Source organism: Cryptomeria japonica, chromosome 2 (assembly GCF_030272615.1).
Source record: "Cryptomeria japonica chromosome 2, Sugi_1.0, whole genome shotgun sequence".
NCBI lineage: Eukaryota > Viridiplantae > Streptophyta > Pinopsida > Cupressales > Cupressaceae > Cryptomeria > Cryptomeria japonica.
Genome location: NC_081406.1, coordinates 496,551,940 through 496,576,715, shown reverse-complemented (window position 1 = coordinate 496,576,715; position 24,776 = coordinate 496,551,940). Strand labels below are relative to the sequence as shown.

The 24,776-nt window shown below is 37.0% G+C and overlaps 1 protein-coding gene across 1 annotated transcript in view; it reads right to left on the bottom strand.

Moving 5' to 3' along the window:
- Nucleotides 1-2,877: 2,877 nt before the first annotated feature.
- Nucleotides 2,878-24,776, bottom strand: part of LOC131078931 (omega-amidase, chloroplastic) — a 138,861-nt gene continuing 116,962 nt past the window's right edge. Inside the window, exons 7-10 of the mRNA XM_058016780.2 lie at nucleotides 3,886-3,901; nucleotides 3,688-3,768; nucleotides 3,475-3,557; nucleotides 2,878-3,300 (exon numbers count right to left, since the gene is read on the bottom strand). Coding sequence (XP_057872763.2) covers nucleotides 3,216-3,300; nucleotides 3,475-3,557; nucleotides 3,688-3,768; nucleotides 3,886-3,901 — 265 coding nt within the window. The 3' untranslated portion in view covers nucleotides 2,878-3,215. The remainder of the gene's footprint in view (nucleotides 3,301-3,474; nucleotides 3,558-3,687; nucleotides 3,769-3,885; nucleotides 3,902-24,776) is intronic.

Here is a 24,776-nt window from a genome sequence, read left to right as displayed (position 1 = left end):
ACTACTTATTGGCATGGGTTTATGTTAAAAGTATGGAATAAAAGAGTAAAGCTAAAGAAATGTCCAAAATTGCATAGCTCAATCCTTAGTGATAAGCCCTTGTTGTACTAGTTTCATATGGTTTGGATATGTGGATGGCATAAAAAGAGAAATGAAATGGAAAACAAAAGCATGGAAGATAGAGAGACCCGTCTCAAAGTTATATCTAAGGAACTCAAAGGCTAGACTCAAAAACAAAAAAAATCAAAAGTAAAGGTAATAAAAATAATTAAATTAAAGCCATATCACCAAGAGCCCTCAACTAGAATCCATATGTCCCACTTAATATCTCCTTGTTTCTATTCTAATTTGCCTCGTATAATATTCTTGGTTGAACTTATGAGTTAAGAGATATCTTCTTCTTTCTTGTGGTGTGGACTTAGAAAAGAAATGATTTCTCCTATTACATCATTTCATTTTGTCATTTTGTCACTTTTCTTTCCTCATTCTCTTAGAATGCAAGATTATATGTTGATTGGCCCCTTGAATACATCATGAAAAACCATATCATATTCAATGGCCTATCAACACTATTCCTTATCCCATTATTCATTCACTTTTTCCTATACCTTTAAACACCTCTACTATAAATTTCCACATTTCTATATACATATATATATTCATTTAATAATCAAGTAGGTTTTCTTATCTTATTAGTGGATAAGCAAAGTTTAACATTATGAGATTTACTAAGATATATTATAATCCTTGCTTTTATTCCAACTATCATTTCTACCCATGCTTTCTCAAGTTATTTCCTATCTATTGATCTACCTCCACTCTAAAATTTACCCTTCTATTCTACCACTTTCTCATCGCATCCATCACTACACTTCTCGGCATAATCTTTATTTACTATTCCTTGTCATCCCTTAAGGGCATCTCATTTTCCTTTCTATAGGGGAACATATCTTATGCTTTCTTATGTCTTCCATTCATATTCATATACTTTGGTGTCAATTCCTCTTTTTCTCCTCTTTCTTATTAGCATCGATATTCTAATTACTTATGCTATAATGTGTGTTTCCTTTCTCACTCTTGGAAGCAAGAACTTGGTGTCCTCACCCTTTCTATACTCTATTACTACTTTATCAAAGAATATCTAGGTGGTCCCTCACTTTAACCACTCTTGGGGGCATGACTTTGGTTTCCTTGATTGAGTGCTTCATCATTGCCTTATCCTTTTTTATCTCTTATTCCTTTTCCTAGTGGTCTTACTTGTTATTCAAATCATCACTCCAAGGCATGTGACCTTTATTTCCCCCATGATCCTCCCAAGGACATGACCTTGGCATAAACCCCACCATTATCATCTTATCTCATCATATTCAAATTCTTGGAAACTCTCCTTTTATCACTTAACACTTTTCTTTATGTTGATTGGATCTCTCCACTTCATTATTTTTCAATTCATTGTAAGAGGCATCTTCCTACATCATTTTCCTTCATATCTTTGAACCTTGCCAATTGATCTTGTCAATAAACCACCTTTTCAAGGTGTAGAAAATGCATCCTACACTAATGTATGTGCAATTTTTTTGTCTTTATATATATATAGCTTAACATGTGTCTATTAGGAAAACTCTTTTATGAGACAAACCCCACACTTCATTTAATAGCCCAATATATTATTTAATAAATTAATAGAATCGGTACACTTGGAGAACAAGTGTTCACAAGAATATCAAATTTGTGATTAAAATTTTTCCTTGATATGTTTCTAGGCTTCTTCGAGGTTTAGCAGACATTATTATTTTATCTTGATTGAAGGCTTGAGATCACCATGATGACATTAGAGGACCCCTTTGTGCAATGTGTTATTGGTTTTGCAGCCAATCCATGGAAGACTCATATAGAATTAAATTATTTTATCACATTTACATCACAATTATTCCCATTTGATGTACTAATTACCATTCATCAATGTAGTTTTGCAGTCTTCAAACATGGCTTGTAGTTTCCCACAAACACAAGGATGTTGATGCAGCCTCAATGTTTTAACTTATCAACAAAGAAGTATGATTCAACCTGTTGAGCTTAAGGGTGAAAGGATTCACATCAATTTTATCTTGAACTTGAAAAATATCTTGGTCAAAATGAGCTTTTAGCTACTGAAGGACACATTCTCATCATGATTTATTAACAATATTATCAATGTGCCTATATTAAATTGGCACCAGGGAGATTGCTTTCTGCTTTTTTGAACCCACATATTAAGATTAAAAACCATGTGTAGGATACTACATATAAAAATTTAAATCCAAGGAAGCTTGACTAAGGAAATTGCAAGTGAACTTGTTCTGAATTCTACTTGAGATAGCATTCTTCTGATATGATCTGCCATTCATTGCAATAACTACCATTTTATCTAATAGTGCTAGGTTGCTTCCATCATGAGAAAGTAAGGTTCATGTCATATTATCATACACCATTACAGTATAGTGGTTTATCTGACTAGAAAACCTTAATTTCCTTGTTCAAAGTAGCTCCATTGTATAAAAATTAAATTTATGTTAACTCATTTTTGAGTCTTCTATGGAAAAAAACTCCCAAAAAGCATTTTAAAATATAGAAACAGTGACTCAATATCCAAGGCAATGAAATTTCTTGTAATTCTAATGCATTATAGAAGTACTGGAAATATGTAAAATCATGTTTCTACAAAATGATCTGTTTTCTAAAATATCGAAAATGATACCAGAAGTTGAAATTGAGGTTAATACAGATATAACCAAATAACCAATGTAGACAAACATCATGCCAGATACGTTCACCATAAGGTAAGCCTTTAAGGCATAGATCCTTTCAACGTAAGGGAATCAATTCAAAGTCCACCAGTAAAACCAAAACTCATTAAATAGAAGTATCTTAAGCATTCAAATTGAACCACAATAAAGCCTAACAGGATAAACTTTATGTCTCTCGGAAAATGTAAGGATCAAACTAATCACAACATAGAGATTCTATGTGGTTCAAAGCAACCAACAAGGAAATGACAATTTTCTCCTGTGTCAGATTGATGAGAAATCTATAATATTAACCAATGAAAATTTACCTAACTGTTGATACTTTACTATTGATGTTGGGTGAATTCATGAGCACCATGTTAATAATATACCAAATTATTACACGACGGACATTTTGATAGTCTTCTTGAAAAATTTGTAAAGCATTATTCAATGGTTTTCCAAATTCAACCTGTCAAAATCAACCAGTTGATACAAATCACCACGCCGTTGCGTTCCAAGTGGGAGATTCATCCTGCATGGGAGATAGATCAGAGGTTGAAAAGCATAATAAGCATATCAATAAAAGCACCAAAAGCAAATGATGTCATCTGCAAAGACTAAAACTAGGCCGTCACAATCTGTTCTTGAAATTCTATTCTCCAAAAAAATTTATCATTCCAATTTTTGGTGTCTATGGGTATAGTACCTTCTTTCCTCTATCAGAGAATAATCAATGTCAGCTATTACTGTTGTTTCTTCGTGCTCTGTTGTTGCAATAACTTCTCCAAACTGTAACTCAATAACACAATCCAAGAAGGAATATCTTCCTTTCAGTGCTCAGAAATACACCACAGTGAATTTTCTATTGCAAGATACAAATGACACAGCCAAAATCAAATTATTGCAGGTAGTCTCTTACTGGCCCAACAAGAGTGGAGTGACCCCATGCAATATAGCCTGCAGTTATATCACGAACAGGGGAACATGTAGCAACATAGAGCTGCATTTTGAAAGAAAATAAGATGAATACGATGAAATATAGACTGAACTAGTTGAGTTCCATACTTAATATTAGAAACAAAAAATGACACCTTAGCTGCGAAGAATGTGAACATACCTGGTTATCCACCGCTCTGATTGAATAAAAACAGACAAACGATAAGCATCCATAAGTAATACATCAACAGAAATGAAAAATCCAATAAATTTACCAAAAACATAAAATATGACCATAAAGATGTAATTCAGGAAGCTCTTTATGAAAGGCATTCTCAGTGAAATTCAATCAATTAATCTTTTGACATTTTCACAGGTAAACATTTATGGTAATTCTATATGGAAACAAACTATCCTCTATTTCAGATCTCCATATATGTGAAAATTATTCAATCTATCGCTAAATTCGCTGGTATAAGATTTACCAATTTTCTGATGCTCCACATAATGTTATATTCATTGTTATTCAATCACTCAATTAAAAGAACACACAAAAATGTTTTTCTTGCAAATTAAAAAAGTTAAGTATAGAAGACTTTACTTTCTGGTGTGGGGTGTAAATAGCAAATATTGATAACGAAGAAAATGAAGCAAACACAAGAATATACAGAGCATGAACTAAAGCTGCACAAGTTTCAGCATTTTAAGGATGAAATCATGGTATGTATGAAATTCAATTCTGGTTTTAAGCAATAATCTCATAAATTAGGACATAACTTTTCACTGTATAAAAGCAGAATTCCAGCTTTGCAGCTCATCCAAAATTTGGTGAACAAGAGAAATTAACTTGAAATTTTTATGACATGTTCCAAAAGCACACATTGCACTGCAAATCTTGTAGTACCTTAAGATGACTGCGAAGGGAGACTCCCTTGATAATATAATTCAATCAACAATATCTATATCTCGCTATGGATTTGATCTGGTTTCTCCAAGAAGCTCCATATCAAGGCATCAGGGGCTAGCTACTAAAAGATATTAACACAGCACATTGAATCAATTAAACAAAAACCTTAAAAATGAAACTGTCGGACATTGCTGCTGCTAGGATATGTTGTTGTCATTGATGTCAACATATTCCTGTGATTTATTGCTCCGGTGATTGCAGATTGGTTTATTATGATCATGATTCAGTGTATGGAGTATTTCTAGTGTCATTATATCTTTCTGTATTGGTTTCAATGATCCAGGAAGCCTAATTGATCATATCATATGGTCCGGTTTGCAGTTTTGATTTTTTGATTAGTGCCTTGCAAAGTTCAGTATTTCCTCCGGTATATTCCGATGTGATTAGATCTTGAATTGAGATTTTGAGAGATTGTTTGGGATGTTCATGTGTATCTTCATTGCAGATGGTTTGTGATTTGGTGCTCCACAAGTTATCTTTTCTTCGTGATAGTTGCTGCTGTTTGAGTATTTTTGAGATTCAAATGTTGATCGATGAAGATTTGATAAGTGGTGTTGGTGCAACTGTTTCTAATGATTCTAACATGCTTGCTGGTGTTTCTTAATTGTGTCCTATTTGTTTTGATGATCCACATTGATCGTTGTGCAAGTTTTTGGTGATTTTACTGAACCAGTGTTGTTCTTCGTGTTATGCGGTTTTCTTGGTGGTGTAGCATGTTGTGGTGGATCTTGGCGTGATTTCCAGTGGTGTTGCGTGTTTGAGTATTTGATTTAGGTCCATGCTATATCATGTATATCATTATATTGGTCCGATGGTCGATCTTTGTATCATGTGATGTAATTTTGTAATTGTGAGTTGAGGGTTTGGCCGACCTTGTAGTCAAGGTTGATGAATTGTATAAATAGGTGATGTAGTCATGTAATTTAGGTGTCGAGGTTGTATCTGCATTATCAGAGAGTGGTGTATGTGCGAACAAAGCGATTCATATTTCGGTGTGGTGTATTGAGCAGAGATTGGTGTAGAGCAAACAAATGTACTTAATTGGAACTGTCATCAAGCATTAGCAGATGCTATTGTTGCAGTTCATTCCTTCTGGATTGTAGTCCGAATCTTGTTGTAAGTCAGTGAGACTTCCTTGAGGGTTGTTGGCTTCCAGGTTATTGTATCTTAAGCAAGTGAGCTCTAAGCAGTGTACTCAAATGTTGGTGCATTCGCCATTGTAATATTTTCACATACTACTACAGAGTATCATCTTATTGTGGGTAGGTTCCCACCATGGTTTTCCCTTTAACCGGGTTTTCCACATCAAAATCTTGGTGTTGTGTGTTGTGCTATCAATTTGCTTATTCTTGTTGTTGCTGCAGTTTATCAGATTTGTATTTGTGGTTAAGTTTGTAGATCCGGTATGAATGAGATAAACAAGTCAAAGTTGCTAAGTTGCAAAGTTTGAAAGAGAAGTATGAGATATTGAAAATGGGAGAAGATGAGAACATAAACTCCTTTATGGCGAAGGTGAATGAACTTGTCCTAGGTATCATATGTGCTGGTGGAACCCTTGAAGAAGATAAAATTATTGCTAAGTGTGATGTCCCCTTCTAGCTAGTGACATCATGCTAGCCAATGATTAGCCTATTATTGGACCCTCGTAGGCTAATGTGGATGGTTAGAGGGTCTTCTGAGGATTGATTCTTCTCCAACATTCAGGGAATTGGCCTTTGTTCAATATCATTTGGACTCCATTTTCCATACTTACTATGTATAGTAAGTCAGGGGTAATAGAGATGGACCCTTTCTATTTTTAGAAAGTGTGTTTGGTCACATGGGGAATTATGAGGAGAGATTCCTATTTCAGACGGCATAGCAATCTGACAAGTATTTCAAGAGATATTAAAGTTTAAAGTGACTTAAGTGATTTATTTAAATATTTTAATGTTATTATAAAGTTATAAAGTAACTTATAATAATAAAGTCACTTTAATATTATAAGGTGCAAATATAAGAATATCTTTTATCCCACATTGGGAAGAAAAGGAAGTGAGCTCCTACAAGGAAAGAATAAATTAACATGAGAGGTTCTTTCTTATCATCGGATTATTGTCAATTGCATTTGATATGAAATTGGGAGAAGAAGCCAAGGGTTTCTGATTTCAGTTAGCCATTGGAGAGCATCAATTCTTCAGTGTTGCAACCATTTGAGGTGGTGAAATATCCACTGAATTTGGCATTTCAGGAGAGCTTCACTCTGGAGTTCTATTTGTGCTTAAAGTAAAGGAATAACAGAAAGGGTTTGAAGAATATTGAGGACTATCAAGTGCAGACCTGAAGATTCATTGGCAGCCATTAGTAATCGTTCTATTTAAAGTTTGTTCTTGCTGCTACAATGCACATGAACAGTACCCATGAACAGTGCGCGTGAACAGTGCCACGCTACAGTATTTGTGCTTGATTCCGATTGCAACTTTCTTCTCCATCATTGAGCATCACTATTATCAGGTTTCTCTTGCAACTATTAGTAGTTAGTATTGAAATCTTAGGCATATAATTTTGCTGTTGTAAGTGATAACTTAGAATCAGATTTGGCATTGCTACAGTTTTTTGTAAGCCAATTAGTCTTGGCAAATCCATAGCAGCATTGTACTTAGGAATGAATTCAATAAAGAAGATATATGTTGCATACCATTTGTTTGACAAAATGTCCTTTTAATAGCATATATGATCAGCATAATAGTTGCATGTCAGTTGTTTGTCGAAATGTCAGTTGGCTTTAGGTATGCATTCCATATCTAGTTTTCATGTATATGCATTGAAAATACCAAAAAGAACTGCACTCGCATACTAGTTCATTGTAAGAGATATTGTCAACATCATTTGTGAACTTCCTAAATTTCTTGGCAACTTTCAAAGTGTATCAAACAATCTGAAATACAAAAATCAGAATAGAGAAAGACAACATACAAAGTGTTTGACAATATTCCTTGAGCCAAAATCAATCAGTTTGGGCAAGGGATACTACACTAAGGTGTTGAGATCATTACCTCCTGCTTACAAACATAAGGGAGTTGCTATTGATGAGATCCAGAGTGTGACTACAGTGACAAGAGATATGTTGGTTGGAAAGATTGCTGCATTTGAACTGAGCGAATTTGGTGAATCACATGGAAAGTCTGAGATAGCATTTAGAGCATTTGTATCCGAAAAGCAGAAGTATGATCCTGATGAATGCAAAATATTTAGATATGAAAGAGAGAAGAGAAATGGAAGAGCAAGAAAGAGAATTGGATGAGCTTGAAACATTGATTACCCAGAGATTGCCTAAGGGAGCTGGTAAGTATGATGGAAAATTGCCTTTGAAATGCTTCTCTTGCAATAAGATAAGACATTTTTCTTCTAGATGCCCGGAGAGAATATCTAAATATGATAGACATGATAAATTTGATAAGCACAATAGGAATGATAGATATGAAAAGCATGAGAAGTATGATAAGCCTTACAAGCCTAAGCGGAAGTATAAGCATCAGAAGAACTGTTATTATGCTACTGATGAAGGTTTTATAGATGAAGAATTAGAAGGAGATGAAGTTGTGTTTATTGCCATCAAGGAAGATGGACCGGTACCTGTTGATTCCCCAAGTTGCACTATTGAGGAGAAAGCTTTAGCTACTAAAGTTGAAGAGAAAGATGAATGGGTGATTGACAGAGGTTCACATCATATGACCGGTGATAAAAGCAAATTTGTGAGTATGGAAAGATATGATGGTGGAATAGTAAGATTTGGAGATGACAAAGCCTGTGTGATCCGTGGTAGAGGTTCTATTTCCTTTGATGGTAAGCATAACACTGATAATGTTTTGTATATTGAAGGTTTGAAGCATAATCTTTTAAGTGTTGGATAGATGGTTGACAAAGACTATGATTTACAATTCAAGAATGTAAAATGCAAGATCCTAAATGCCTCCGGTATAGAGATTGCATCTAGAAATAAGACTGAAGGTAATATCTTTCATTTAAATGCTCGTGAGAAAAGTTGCTTGATTGCTCATATTGATGAAAGTTGGTTGTGGCATAGGAGAATGTGTCATGTTAATTTTGATTCAATGATTAAGTTCAATTTCACACAAGTTGTTAGAGATTTGCCTAAAATTGTTAAGCCTGCTAGTCCGGTATGTAAGGAATATCAAATGGGTAAGCAAACAAGAGTTTCTTTCAAGAGCAAGAAGTATACATCTAATGGATTGCTAGATCTCGTGCATACTGACCTATGTGGACCTACAAACATTAGAAGTGTGCAGGGTGACAGATACTTTATATTACTAATTGATGCTTATTCCAAGATGATGTGGGTTGTCTTTTTGAAGGAGAAATCAAAAGCATCGGACAAATTCAAGATATTCAAAGCAAAGGTTGAGACAGAGACAGGACTGAAGGTGAAATGTCTGAGATTCGACAGAGGAGAATTTTGTTCCGATGAGTTTGATTCATTCTGTGAGAAGCATGGGATTAGAAGACAATTATCTACTCCTAGAACCCTACAACAGAATGGAGTTGTTGAAAGGAAGAACAAAACTGTCTTGGATGCTACAAGGACTATGCTGATTGAAGAGAATGTTCCAAAGATCTATTGGAGAGAAGTTGTTAGTATTGTTGTTTACACATTCAACCGAGTACATATAAAAGGTGATACCGGTAAGACTCCTTATGAGTTAAGGTTTGGTCATGTTCCTACTGTGAGATATTTCATAATTTTTGGAAGCAAGTGTTATACTAAGAGAGATGATGATATAGAAAACTTTGATGCAAGAAGTGATGAAGGAATTTTCTTGGGATATTCAACAAAGAGCAAAGCCTACCAGTGCTACAATAAGAGACTGAGAAAAATAGTGGAAAGTCCAAATGTGAAGGTTGATGAGAACTGTGGAAAAGAGATCAAAGCATACAGATATGATGATGGTCAGCATGTTGTTCTAACTCCTATTCAAACTGATGAATTGAAGCAGATTGATCCGGTAGAGATAGTTAATCCGGATATTGCTATTACCGGTGGAGAGGTGTAGGAACCTGAAAATCAGAACAATCAGAAGACTCCGAGGTATGTAAGATTGAATCATTCTGAAAATCAGATTATTGGAGATAAAAATAAAGGTGTGATGACTAGAAGAAGGCTAGTTGTTGAAGATGTATGTTTGATTTCTAAAATTGAACCTAAAGATGTTGAGGCTTGCAAAGATGAAAATTGGATAAGGGCTATGGAAGAAGAATTGAATCAAATTGAAAAAAAATAACACATGGAAACTTGTGCCTAGACCTAAAGACAAAAATGTGATTGGGACTAAATGGGTATTCAAAAACAAATTGAATGAAGCAAATGAAGTTGTCAGAAATAAAGCAAGATTGGTATGAAAAGGATGTAGCCTCATTTGGATTAAAGAAAAACAACATATATATATATATATATATATATATATATATATATATTTACCACGTTATATACATTGATTACTTTACAATAGTAATCGACTGCTAAACGTATTAAACCAATGCATATGCATGTTTACTAATGATGTCTTTACTAATGCGTATGCATGTGACTGTCGAAGTCTAACCCGAGCACCGCTAAGGCAATTAGTGTATAACTAATGATGACTCTTACGAAGAGTCATATTCACATAGAGACATGACTCTACATGGCATAAGCCACGTAGAAGTAATGCCTCTACGGGAACATGACTCCTCATGTTTCTATATATACCCGACATCAATGCTTACTGGGGATCGATATCAATAACAAGGGAAATCTCGTGATCCAGCAAGCAGTCGATATCATTAATAATTAAAGAACGGAATTGATTCATATAAAAGATTAGACAGTGATACAGTAGCAGACTATTGTTTCTCTATCTCAGATTTAGATTCCTTAACAAGGATATTCATAGAAAGAAGGAATTGATTATGAGGAGACTTTTGTTCCGATAGCTAGACTTGAAGCTGTTAGACTATTGCTTGCATATGTCGTCTATAAGGATTTCAAGGCATATCAGATGGATGTCAAGTCAGCCTTTTTGAATGGTGATCTTGAGGAAGAAGTCTACATTGAGCAACTTGATAGATTTTCATTATCAGATGATGGAGACATGGTATGCAAACTAAAGAAAGCTCTTGATGGATTGAAACAAGCCCCTAGAGCCTGGTATGCTAGATTGGATAGGTACTTGCTGAATTTAGCATTTAATAAAGGTACTGTTTATAGCAATCTATATTTCAAGATTGAGAATGATAACAACTTGATTGTTGAAGTCTTTGTTGATGATATTATCTTTGGAGGAGATGATAACTTGAGCATGAAGTTTGCCGATGATATGCAAAAAAAATTTGAGATGTTTATGATAGGTGAGATGAAATTTTCTTAGGTTTGCAGATTTCACAGACTGGAAAAGGTATTTTTATATCTCAAACTAAATATGTGAAGAAACTGCTAAATAAGTTTGGGTTAGAAAACTCTAAATCAGTTGGAACTCCTATGGTGACTGGCTGCAAATTATCTAAAACTGATGAATCTCTGAAATCTAATCAGACTTTGTACAGATCTATGGTTGGTGGAATGATATACTTAACTCAAACTAGATCGGACATTATGCATGCTATGTGCATGGCTGCTAGATATCAAGTTGATCCGAAAGAGAGTCATGTCATTGTTGTAAAGAAGATATTTAGATACCTGAAAGGGACTGTGGATTATGGTTTGTGGTATCCGAAGAATGATGATTTCATGTTATGTGCTTACATTGATGCTGATTGGGCTGATGATGTTGATGACCGGAAGAGTACCTCCGGTGGTGCATTCTTTTTGGGCAAGAAATTGGTTTCATGAGCTAGTAAGAAACAAGATTTAGTTTCTCTATCTACTGCTGAAGCTGAATACATTGTTGCTGCTAGTAATTGCACTCAGGTAGTTTGGATAAAGTAAATGTTGAAGGATATCAGAGTAATTTATGATGAGCCTACTTTCATATATTGTGATAATTCCAATGCTTTTAATATGTCAAAGAACCCGGTGCAACATTCAAAGACTAAACATGTCTCAATCAAATATCATTTCTTGAGAGAAAAGGTCAGTGAAGAGGAAGTGAAGCTAGAGTATGTATCTACCAAGGAACAAATTGCTGATATTTTCACTAAGCCTTTGCCTGCAGATACATTTGTCTATTTGAGAGACAAGTTAGGGGTATCCACCCCTCCCGATGGGAACTAGATGCATTGAGTTGCATCAATCCGGTGGACTTCACAGTCTTATGTTTTTGTCTGGATTGATGAGTTTATGCTGCTCATTTGGTGGAGTAGTCTATTTATGGTTGAGGGAGAGAATCCCGATTTGTTCGTCAAAGGGGGAGAGTTTGAGATCTTTGGCATGTTGTCAAAGGGGGAGAGAAAGCATGTGAAAAATTGTTTTATCTGCTTGATCTTAGGGGGAGTCTGTTGGAGATGTTTTCTTTCTTTGCACTGATTGTTTTTCGCATTCATATGTTGCCATCAATGCCAAAGGGGGAGATTGTTGGACATTGTTGCTGCTAGGATATGTTGTTGTCATTGATGTCAACATATTCTTGTGATTTATTGCTTTGGTGATTGCAAATTGGTTTACTAGGATCATGGTTCGGTGTATGGAGTATTTCTAGTGTCATTATATCTTTTTGTATCGGTTTCAGTGATCCGGGAAGCCTAATTGATCATATCATATGATCCGGTTTGCAGTTTTGATTTTCTGATCAGTGCCTTGCAGATTTCAGTATTTCCTCCAGTATATTCCAGTGTGATCAGTTCTTGAGCTGAGATTTTGGGAGATTGTTTGGGATGTTCATGTGTGTTTTCATTGCAGATGGTTTGTGATTTGGTGCTCTGCAAGTTATCTTTTCTTCGTGATAGTTGCTGCTGTTTGAGTATTTTTGAGGTTCAGATGTTGATCGATGAAGATTTGATAAGTGGTGTTGGTGTAGCTGTTTCCGATGATTCTAATGTGTTTGCTGGTGTTTCCTAATTGTGTCCTATTTGTTTCGATGATCCGCATTGATCGTTGTGCGAGTTTTTGGTGATTTTGTTGAACCGGTGTTGTTCTTCGTGTTATGCAGTTTTCTTGGTGGTGTAGCGTGTTGCGGTGGATCTTGGCGTGATTTCCAGTGGTGTTGCATGTTTGAGCATTTGATTTAGGTCCATTCTATATCATTTATATCATTATATTGGTTTGGTGGTCGATCTTTGTATCGTGTGATATAATTTTGTAATTGTGAGTTGAGGGTTTGGTCGACCTTATAGTCAAGGTTGATGAATTGTATAAATAGGTGATGTAGTCATGTAATTTAGGTGTCAAGGTTGTGTTTCCATTATCAGAGAGTGGCGTATGTGCGAACAAAGTGATTCATCTTTCGGTGTGGTGTATTAAGCAAAGATTGGTGTAGAGAAAACAAATGTGCTTAACTGGAACTATCATCAAGCATTAGAAGATTATATTGTTGTTGTTCATTCCTTCCGGATTGCAGTCAAAATCTTGTTGTAAGTCAGTGAGACATCCTTGAGGGTTGTTGCCTTCCAGGTTATTGTATCTTGAGCAAGTGAGCTCTAGGCAATGTGCCTAAATGCTGGTGCATTCCCCATTGTAATATTTTCACATACTATTGCAGAGTATCATCTTATTGTGGATAGGTTCCTGTTGTCATTTTATGATACCCTTGGTCCATCAGTGAAAACCAATCAGAAACACGGGAAGGAAGGTCTTCATCCGGCCATCCCATGGACCAGCGCGACCCCAGTTGATCAGGGAGAGAAGAATCATGAAGTGTGAAGTGTTGCCTTGTCCAAAGGAAGTTCCTTCCTTAGCCTGTTTTTTCTTCCTCGGAACTCCGGAACCCCGAGGTTTTGAAGTTCTTTTTTCTTTGCCCTTGTCTCTTTCCTTCTTCCTTTTCCAGAACTCCGAAACCTCAAGGTTCTGAAATTCTTTTCCTTAGCCGCTTTCTTTCCTTCTCCGGAACTTCGGAACCCCGAGGTTCCGAAGTTTTTTCCCTAGCTTAGCCCCTCCTCTCCTTAGTCTTTCTCTCTTTTCCCCCGGAACTCCGGAACCCCGACGTTCTGAAGTTCCTAGCCTTCCTTTCCTTCGCCTCTTCTCTTAAGCTTCTCCTTTGCCTAGAACTCCGAAACCCTGAGGTTCCGAAGTTCCCTTCCTCTCCATAGCCTTTCTTCTATCCTTGCCCGAAACTCCAGAACCTCGAGTTTCCGAAGTTCCTTTGAGCAGTTCCCCGGAACTCCAGAACCCCGAGGTTCCGAAGTTCCTTCCCCTTTTTCCTTCTCTCCCTAGTTCCTCCAGAACTTCGGAACCTTGAGGTTCCGAAGTTCCTTTCCTTCTCTTCCTCTCTCTATCCCGAAACTTCAGAACCCCGAGGTTCCGAAGTTCTCTTGCTCGCTCCCCCTTCTTCTCTTCGGAACTCTGAGGTTCCGAGGTTCCTTGCTGCCCTCCTTTTTGCTATCCCAGAACTTCGGGACCCCAAAGTTCCGAAGTTCTTCCCTTGTCTTCCCACTTCGGGAGTCCGAGGCTCCAAAATCTCCGAGCTTCCTTCCGACTGGCGACACTTCCAGATGGCATGATCGACACTCGAGGCTTTTAATGCTCCGACAGTTTTGGTGACTTGTGCACTTTCTTTTGTGGAGCCACAAGGGTGCATTAAATGTTTTGGCAAGGTTTCCATCAAGGAGGTACGGGGCCATGCTTGGTGACTTATGTCATGACTGACTTTGGAAGGTCAGTCAATCTATCTTCCTTAGAATTGCCTTTGGAGGTATGGCTATGTTTCTTGCATGTACAAGTCAAGTGCATGCACTTCCCTGCACTTCCAGACTGACATGCAGGGGTCATGATCACCATTGTAACCCATTTTTCTATATAAGGTTGTTAAGCCTCATTGTAAAAGGTTCTCTCCCTGCTGCCTTGAGCTTTTCCATGCTCTTTCTCTTCTCTTGAAGACTTGTAGTTATTTTTGCATTTCTGCAACTGTAAGATTGGCTTTTGGCCTTATGATTAATTAAAAATCACCATTCTTGCCTCCTAACCTATGTATGTTGTGTATGCTTTTCTTACCTTCATCATATGTGTATTTCTTGTGGCTTCTCTCTCCATATATGTTGTGTTAACTTGTTTTCTGAGAGTGACTTGTGGGAATCCTTCTCCCCTCTTGACACTTAGCAAATTCTAACCTCCATACATGCGTTTGGGTCACTTATGCAATTGAAGTTGTGCATCTCTTGGGTTTTTTAGTTGGTTCCTTGTGCCATTTCGGTAGGGAGAGAAACAATCTCTTTTTGGTGCATCACCTCCTTTTATTTCAAGCAATTCTCTCTTCCTTTTACCTTTGCAAGTTGTTAGGATAGGCTTAGGAGTAAGTTTTAAAGTGTTGAGTTGGTTCAACACCTGCACCTATTTGAAGAAGGAAGCCGGCCTTCTCCGGAGATTCAACCACACGCGCAAGGTCCCACACTTTGGGGTTGTTTCCATGTTTCACAAGGTTGCTGAGTTGATAGCTTAGCAAGGGTACAAGCTTTTGTGATAACAGTTCCCATCGTGGTTTTTCTCTTAACCGGGTTTCCCAAATCAAAATCTTGGTGTTGTGTGTTGTGCTATCAATTTGCTTATTCTTGTTGTTGCTGCAGTTTATCAGATTTATATTTGTGGTTAAGTTGGGAGATCCGGTGAAAACTGATTCACCCCCCGCCCCCCCCCCCCTCGGTTTTCCTTCATTGTTGTTGCCAACATAAACTAGACCGATGTACACTAAGTTTAGCTAGAAAGTACAAGTTTGGTTCTTGTCTATATGTAGAAGGTATCCTTTCAATCCTGATGAACCATACAAGCCTTCACCTTTGTGGGAAAAACAAACAGTGCGTTGCTTAAAGGTTGTAATTAATTACCTACTGTTTTCTTTGGCATTTGAATACACTTTCATGTCTTTACATGTTCATTTAAAGGTATAATCTAAAGTTGCCTGAAAGTGAATATTGATAGTTCATGAGAGTACTGATATGTACATGACAGATTCTTAAACATGCATACAGCTAGGATACAGAATACCCAACAACACATGTCCAATACCTATTATAAAGCAAAGAAAGTTTACAAAAGAAATTTCTCAGCCCGAAACCCTTCATAGATGAGCACCAATATAAGTGGCATATAAAATATATAAGAAGAGCGGCTATCTACCTTTCTTAGTAACAGAGAAGGGTGCTTCTTTTCAATATTTCCATTTTATTGCTTCTGTTTTCTATTCTTTTTCTTTTCAGTATTTCTATTTTCTTACTTGGTCTTTTCTTTTTAACATTTTCATGGGATATGCCAAATTAGCTGTATTCAGAATGTCTCTTGGCCATACTCAAGTTATACCTGGATACAGAATGTACCTGTGTCATATCCAGTCATATTGAAGGAGTGAAGTATCTATATCAGTATCAAGGACAAGAAAATTTGTACATGAAAAGAGGGTGGGCATATCCACTTGCATAGGATGTAATCCTCTTGGGCATACCAAAAATGTAACCTTCTTGGGCATACAGAAAAAGAACTAATAACATTACAAGTTATAACACAAAAAGGAAATTCCAAAAAAAACATCAACTAATTGAGGGAGCATCTTGAAAGGTATTAGACTTCAATTAAGGAGAGGACATTGGTCACAAGCATAGTCAAGGCAGCTTTAAAAATAGGAACACCAAGAAAAGGACAATTCAGGCATTATCAATGAGTACTGCAGACTACAAAAGTACAGCCAACTTACATAAACAAGAGGTAAAACAGTTGAGTATGTCAAATAAGAAATGCAAATTCTAAAAAAATGGAGGTTGACATGGAGTTTGATACGGGTTTGGCATGTAAAAATATGTACAAAAAATATAAAAGATACACTATAAACACAATATCCATGTACTGTGCAAATCAGCATAGAAGTATAGAAAAAATCACATTTCAAAATACATCAATGATCAGTGTTTGTACTATTATAGTCAAATGAGGTAGGAACAGCAGCAGCAGAATCCTCCTTGTCTTTTGATATAGTTGCAGTCGGTTTAATAACACTAGAAAGGCAACAAGAACGAATTGTCATGTCTAGTTTTTACAGTTTTTGCTATATTTGTTCGAGTTTACAGGATGATGGGTTAGGTTTTAGTAGCACCAGGGGGAGGAAGACAAAATCTATTCTGGCTATAATATTTCTTTCAACTTATTTTCTTCTGTGGATTCTTCCCAGAACACCAGGTCCATTCTGATAATGACCTGTAGGCACCATTGATATTCCGGGTTCCTTCCAAGAAGGGATCAGCATTTCAGTTGTTTCAGAAACAGATCGTCTGGATGTCCCACTCTGTTTCAAGTTCAATGATAGTTTATTTAATTCCAATTTGGCATTAACATGTAGTGAGCGTCTGCTAGAACAATTTTTACACCCAAGGTGTGAATGTTCATGCAAAATTAGCTACCAGCTAGTACAAATGAAGCATTATCTTACCCACTTGACAACCAAATTCTTCTACCATTCAGAAATGTATAGAAATACTTTAATACAGGATACTTATTCCAAACGTAAAATGCATTAATTGTAGGTTATTGCCTCAAGAATGTTACATGGCTTCCAGTGACTTTACATTGCTATTTTCTAAGTATGTTGTCATGTCTTCTTTTTGTAATACTATTGTTATGCATCAAAATGCCTTGTCCCAAGGTCCTTTATCCTCTCTCAGCCAGGAAAATTTGTGTACACTCCTCCTCCTTTGGTGTCATTCTAGGTTGCCCAAGTCTCTATGCATTTGGGCAAGTTAAGTATTCTAAGCGTTTGGTCAGAGGCTCAGACTTCACCATCCTGGCATACTTAACATCCTTTCCTCTCCTTTGTTGGGCTATCAGAGTTGCCCATCCTGTCATCCTCTTCCTTCCCTTTTCACCAAGGTGTCAGAGTTTCACATCCCTAGGTACCCTATTCTTGTCATGCCACTGATAGTGTCTATTTATCACTGGAGTCAGATTTCTCCTCATCCCTCTACCATATAGTTATGAGTCCCTTATCATCCCTAAAGTTAAACCCTAAGTCCAAAACTCTCACCCTGTCGCGCTGTTCATCCCACCTATTGCCTAACATGTCTACACATCATAATGTTTATTCTTGACACATGGCTCCAGCTAGGGCACCATTTTGCCTGTGACATTATTTAATTGGAGGATGTGGCTCCACATGCATTTCCTGCTGCAAGAATGGAGTATACTGCCATAGCCACCATGATTGCAGCAGTTAGGGTTTGTGGTTGCAGATCTTCACACCATTAACCTTGGGGGTTGTTGTAGGTTCCAGTATCTTCTTCCATACCTTCTGAACAACTCTTTGTGCACATGGATGTGGATTCTGGGCACAATTCAAAGTAAAACAGAGCCCGTAGTTATGTGTGCCCCCATCTGTGCACTTCTTTGGTGCCCAATGATCTCCGTGCTGATTTTGGCCTCTATGGATGGTATTTTGGATTGGAAGCCTGAAAATGAAAGAACTTAACATACACCAACCCCTAACAAGATGTGTCTCAAGCATCGTGTTCAAACAAATAGATTCAAGGATGAAAACCCGCAAATTTGGAATGACCATAGACAAAAATCCCACTGATTCGTGAGTGGCCAAGGATGAAAACCTATTGGCCAAAGGAGTGATTCTCACCCAAAGTTTGTGTTTGAGATCTAATGGTGGCTGACATTGGAGGTGGCACAACATAGACTTATAGAAATGAGGTGAAGTGTATATGATTTAGCATTAGAGGCAATATTTGAGTGTTATATTGAGGAATAGATGGAGAATTCAGCTACTCATAGTTTGTAGAGACTTGATGAAGTAGTTAAAGAATGACTTGAATTGCATCCACTTTCTTTACTTGTTCTTCCGTTTAATAACTTCAAGATAGACAAGCTATTGCCGCTAACAGGTTGGCTTTTCCCTTCTAGCCTTTAGGGGTTTTCTAGGGTAAAATCTTGAGTTATTTATGTTGAATGTTTTATTTCCAGCATTTTATTTTCTGTTTTTTCAACAACATTCATTTCTTTTTTAATACTGTCATCTGTTGGCACAAGTAGAAAAGTGGATAGATTACTTGTGATTCAAAATTGCATCCACTTTCTTTACTTGTTCTTCCGTTTAATAACTTCAAGATAGACAAGCTATTGCCGCTACCAGGTTGGCTTTTCCCTTCTAGCCTTTAGGGGTTTTCTAGGGTAAAATCCTGAGTTATTTATGTAGAATGTTTAATTTCCAGCATTTTATTTTCTGTTTTTTCAACAACATTCATTACTTTTTTAATACTGTCATCTGTTGGCGCAAGTAGAAAAGTGGATGGATTACTTGTGATTCAAAATTCTACTTTAATTTGAGAATTTGGATCGATGTTGTTGGCAGTCTGAGTCTAAGGGAGTTGGAGATTTGGGGAGTGCGAGAGCATTGGAGAGCTCGTATGTTCAGGAATACTTTTGTTGTAGAAAAAAAAAAAGTCCTTAAAAGCTCAAAAACCAGGGTAACATCTAATGAATTATGAGATAGTGGTTTGACAAGGAACATCACCTCATTTCTCTAAAGTTTTTCCCCATTTTTGGATTCCTCCAGGTCATATCGTTGTTATTTCTTATTCTTCAAGTACGTACTTCATTACTTAATTCTTTACTTCCACAACTTTAGAATGCAATTATGCAGACTGCTTTACTATATTTCTGCACATTGAACAACAACTTATGCAATCATATTACATTAGTACAGTAGAAGATGAATTGTGTAGTGGTACATCGGCAGAACTTTACAGATCATTTACTATGTTCTACAGTTGTCCCATAATGGGGATGACAAAGGATGGTCGAACACATTTAAAGGATGACAATCAAGGAGGCCATTTTTGGGGGACTGCAAGGGATGACAATATGCTTTAACATTTCACAAATATTTACATATTCATACAGATCTAAAATATAAGGCTACAAAAGTACATAGTATGTTTATAGAGAATAGTAAAGGAGATGAAAGAGCATATACTTCATAATTACAGTAGCCCCTGATTTTAGCAGAAGAAATAAAATCATTGAATGTATTATGTGGTCAATCTGTTACTCTATAAAACTAAACAACTAAAAACTTCTGCCTGATGATCCAAATTGTGAACACAATGAGAGAAAGAGTGTGTGATCATATGATTCCAATAGCACATCTTTGGAGAGCATCAAAACACATCAAGAAGACTGTCGTATCCAGACTTTCTGAAGTGCCTTTGGGGCCACTTGAAGATTTTGTACAAAATCGCCATATTTGGCATCAAGCAAGATGTTTTTTGAAAATTCCGCACCTTCAAGCCATGAGTTTCATTTGTGTGTGCAATGTGAATATTCAAAGGTGACTAATTGTAAATTATGCACACTCCCTTCGTTTTCAAGTTCACAGCTGCAAGGACAAAAGATTATGGTAATTGTGTGTGGCATGCAAATGGATGAGTTGGTTCCATAAAGAATATATTTTAGGTCATAGGCTTTGTTGGCATTCTTGTCATTGATGTCATGTCCCTCTACACAAACACAGTTAATATTAATGATTCTATTAATCTATTGATATTAATGAATCTATCAATCTTTACAAAGACATTTCAAATCTGGTTTACCTATATGCATATCGTTTTTGGTTCTTATTCCACACCTTCTGGACGGACTGATGACTGCATATTGCCCAGTATAATGTTCAGATTGCAATGATAATTTTGGCTCTTGATACGTATAATGTTCAGATTGCAATAATAACTTTGGCTCTTGATATGGATTCTGCACTGGATACATCGTTGTGTTGAATCAAAAATATATTGTGCAGAATACGATCAGATTGTGATGATGACTTTGACTCTTGATATGATCACAAGTTCTACTATTGCTGTGTTTCCTCTGTCACACTCAGTTTTTTAAATCACTGTGAAAAGATGTTTTATAACCATCATCTTCAACAAATTCTTGGTTAAGCAAAGTCGGTTGTAATTATTTTATGACAATTCGATATACGTATTTGGTTTGAAGAAACTAATCAAGAATAGTTATAAGCATTAAAGTTGTTAGTTATTGGTTATCAACCAACGATGATAACTGTTATCTAAACAGTTAGTAGTTTGAATCATCCTTCTTGGGAGAGCATTTGTCTATTTACATGGTTGGTAAGATGGTGTGATTGTGTATCTTTCTCACAAGAAGAAAAAATATATTATTGTTTATTGCATATCTGAAATAGTTTGTATAAGGTCATGTGTGATTCTGAAGGAGATTTAATGAATATTGTTGAAGGGAAAATCAGATTGTCTCAGGTATAAATACTTTTATAATCTGGTATATCTTCACTTTCAGAAACTTTTCAATCAGTTTACATACTGTCACAGATCACTTTCAGAAACTTTTCAAATCAGTTTATATACTGTCATAGAACAGATTGAAATAGTGAGGAATTTGACAGCATTTGAAGAGATTTTGCAGTTCTCAGTAAGGGCTGAAGTGTTTCATGAAGTTTGACTACATATTGGATAATATTGTGCAGAGTTTTATATTGCAATTGGAGACATCATAATGTATTACTGACAAATTGTAAACATTCAGATTTTGAATGTTGTTATACGTCTATGTTTCTAGAAGTTGGTGATCCTTAAAGTTGAAATCAGTAATATTGTATGGTTATCTTTCTGATAAAATTGATATTTGTATAACCTTGAGTTGGTGCTCAAAAGAGAAGTTGATTTGTTGTAAGAGTTGCTGCTCTTATAGATAGGGGTTTGGTGACTCCTTAGGGTTGGTGCCTGTTGTCATTTTATGACACCCTTGGTCCATCAGTGAGAACCGATCAGAGATATGTTCCATGGACCAAATGTGGCCCCAGTTGATCAAGGAGAGAAGAATCATGAAGTGTGAAGTGTTGTCTTGTCCGGAGGACTTTCCTCCCTTGCCCTCTCTTTTCCCTTCTCCGGAATTCTGGAACCCCCAAGTTCCGAAGTTCTTTGCCCTTGTCTCTTTCCTTCTTCTTTTTCCTGAACTCCGAAACCTCGAGGTTCCGAAGTTCTTTCCCTTAGCCTTTCTTCTATCCTTGCCCGGAACTCCGGAACCCCGAGGTTCCGAGGTTCCCTTCCTTCCCTTAGCTTTTCCCTAGTTTCTCCGGAACTCTGGAACCCCGAAGTTCCGAAGTTCTTTCCCTAGCTTAGCCCCTCCTCTCCTTAGCCTTTCTCTCTTTTCTCCGGAACCCCGAGGTTCCGAAGTTCCTTGTCCCTTTTCTCCTTCCCTCTTCGGAACTCCAGAACCCCGAGGTTCCGAAGTTCCTAGCCTTCCTTTCCTTCGCCTCTTCTCTTAAGCTTCTCCTTTGCCCGGAACTCCGGAACCCCGAGGTTCCGAAATTCCCTTCCTCTCCATAGCATTTCTTCTATCCTTGCCTGGAACTCTGGAACCCTGAGGTTCTGAAGCTCCCCTTCTCTCTTTAACCCTTTCCCTCTCTATACCAGAACTCTGGAACCCCGAGGTTCCGAAGTTCCTTCCCCTTTTGCCTTCTCTCCCTAGTTCCTCCGGAACCCCGAGGTTCCGAAGTTCCTTGCTCCTTCCCTTGTCCTCCTCACTTCGGGAGTCCGAGCTTCCTTTCGACTGGCGACACTTCCAGATGGCGTGATCGACACTCAAGGCCTTTAATGCTCCGACAGTTTGGTGACTTTTTGTGGAGCCACAAGGGTGTATTAAATGTTTTGGTAGGATTTCCATCAAGGGAGGTATGGGGGCCATGCTGGGTGACTTATGTCATGTTTGACTTTGGAAGGTCAGTCAATCTATCTTCCTCAGAATTGCCTTTGGAGGTATGGCTAGGTTGCTTGCATGTACAAGTCAAGTGCATGCAATTCCCTGCACTTCCAAACTGACATGCAGGGGTCATGATCACCATTTTAACCCATTTCTCTATATAAGGCTATTAAGCCTCATTGTAAAGGGTTCTCTCCTTGCTACCTTGAGTTTTCTTATGCTCTTCTCTTCTCTTGAAGACTTGTAATCTTTTTTGCATTTCTGCAACTGTAAGATTGGCTTTTGGCCTTATGATTAATTGAAAATCTCCATTCTTGCCTTCCTTCAACTTATGTGTGATGTGTATGTGTTCTTACCTCCATTATAAGTGTATGTTTGTAGTTTCCTTTCACATGTATGCTGTGTTAACTTGTTTTCTAAGTGTGACTTTGTGGGAATCCTTCTCCCCTCTTAACACTTAGAAAATTCTAACCTTCACACATACGTTTGGGTCACTCATGCAATTGAAGTTGTGCATCTCTGGGGTGTTTCAATTGATTCCTTGTGCCATTTCGGTAGGGAGAGAAACAATCTCTTCTTGGTGCATCACCTCCTTTTATTTCAAGCAATTCTCTCTTCCTTTTACCTCTGCAAATTGTTAGGATAGGCTTAGGAGCTAGTTTTGAAGTGTTGAGTTGGTTCAACACCTACACCTGGAGTAAGAAGGAAGCCGGCCTTCTCCAGAGATTCAACCCCCTCGCGCAAGGTCCCACACTTTGGGGTTGTTTCCATGTTTCACAAGGTTGTTGAGTTGATAGCTTAGCAAGGGTGTAAGCTTTTGTGATAACAATGCCCTTAAAGCTTGTAATTAGAGTTTCAACTGTGAGGCCGGATTGGGACAGTAGATCCTAGCAGCATTTCTCACTGTGGTTTTCCCACATTGGGTTTCCACGTAAAATCTTGTGCTTTGTGGTTTTGCTGTTGTTCCTTTCTAAGTTTCAGTTGTTGCATCTTTTACATCTTTCAATTTTCAAATTAAAATTTGGTAAAGTGAAAGTTGAAAAGAAAAGATTTTAGTTCTTGTGTACTACTGATTCACACACACAGCCCCCCACACCCACTCTCGGTAGTACTTCAGTGTTCTACAGGCTTGTCAACCCCCCACATTCATTTTTATATTTATATTTTGCTGAATATTTTTTAAATTAAAGAAAAGGAGACACCTTCCTAACATTTGGGGATGTGTCTCCAATTTCCCCAAAGGACAAGGGACAACCATAGGATACTTCCTACCATCCCCATGTCCTACTGATGGTGGTGGGGATGTGTCCCTTTATAGCCCTGATCATTTGTGATTGTTTTTCTAATCCTTTATTGAATGACATCGTGTATCCAACACTAACTATTCCAAGGTTTTGATCAGAAACCTACCAAAATTCCTTTTAATGCCTCTTGTAGGAGGTGGAATCTAAACATTCCTTCCTTTATCCATGAAATTGGGAAGTTTGTAGAAATAGAGAATTTGAGGGAATTTGTCATTCATGAGTAATATACCAATTATGAATATTGGATGCATGGAAAATCATATACACATTTCTTGCATAGATCATTGTTGTATACCTAATTTGACTCTTTATTTTAAAGGCCAACTTGACCTCAACTTTCTTTGGGCTTTCATGAAGGCTACCATTGTGTTCTCTACCTATACTCTAGAAGACAAATCTAAGAGCAAACTAGTAAATGAACTTTTAATCTTTATTACCTCCATTTCCATCTTTATTTATTCCATTTAAACACCATGATTCATATGGACTTTGATCAAGGAGTGTGGCACTCAAATTGCGGACATAAGAACAATTACAGACAAATGATCCACTATTTTCTCATCCTTTTGGCAATCAAGGCGTATATTTGGACTTCATCCCTTCTTTTGGATAAGGTTTGTTACGAGAATTTTCATTTGTAAGATTAGCCATAAAAATTATTTGATTTTGGCAACATTTGAATTGCCCACTACCTAATTCATCTCTCTATTGGTGGTTGTGAACTTTCATTTAGTTTTGAATAAGCTGGTGCTATTATGAAATCCTTTGAATTTGTTGATCTGCAAAACCTTTACAATTAAATTGATAAGCATGCCTCTTTGATAACTCTTTGGTCACAATTTCCAATTGAAGGGTGAAGTGGGCTCCAATCTGATCCAAAAGAGTCGATCTCCATTGTACCTCTCCATCTAGGAAAGTTGTCAAGTAATGTTCCACATTCAAGTTGTTTTTTCTTTAAA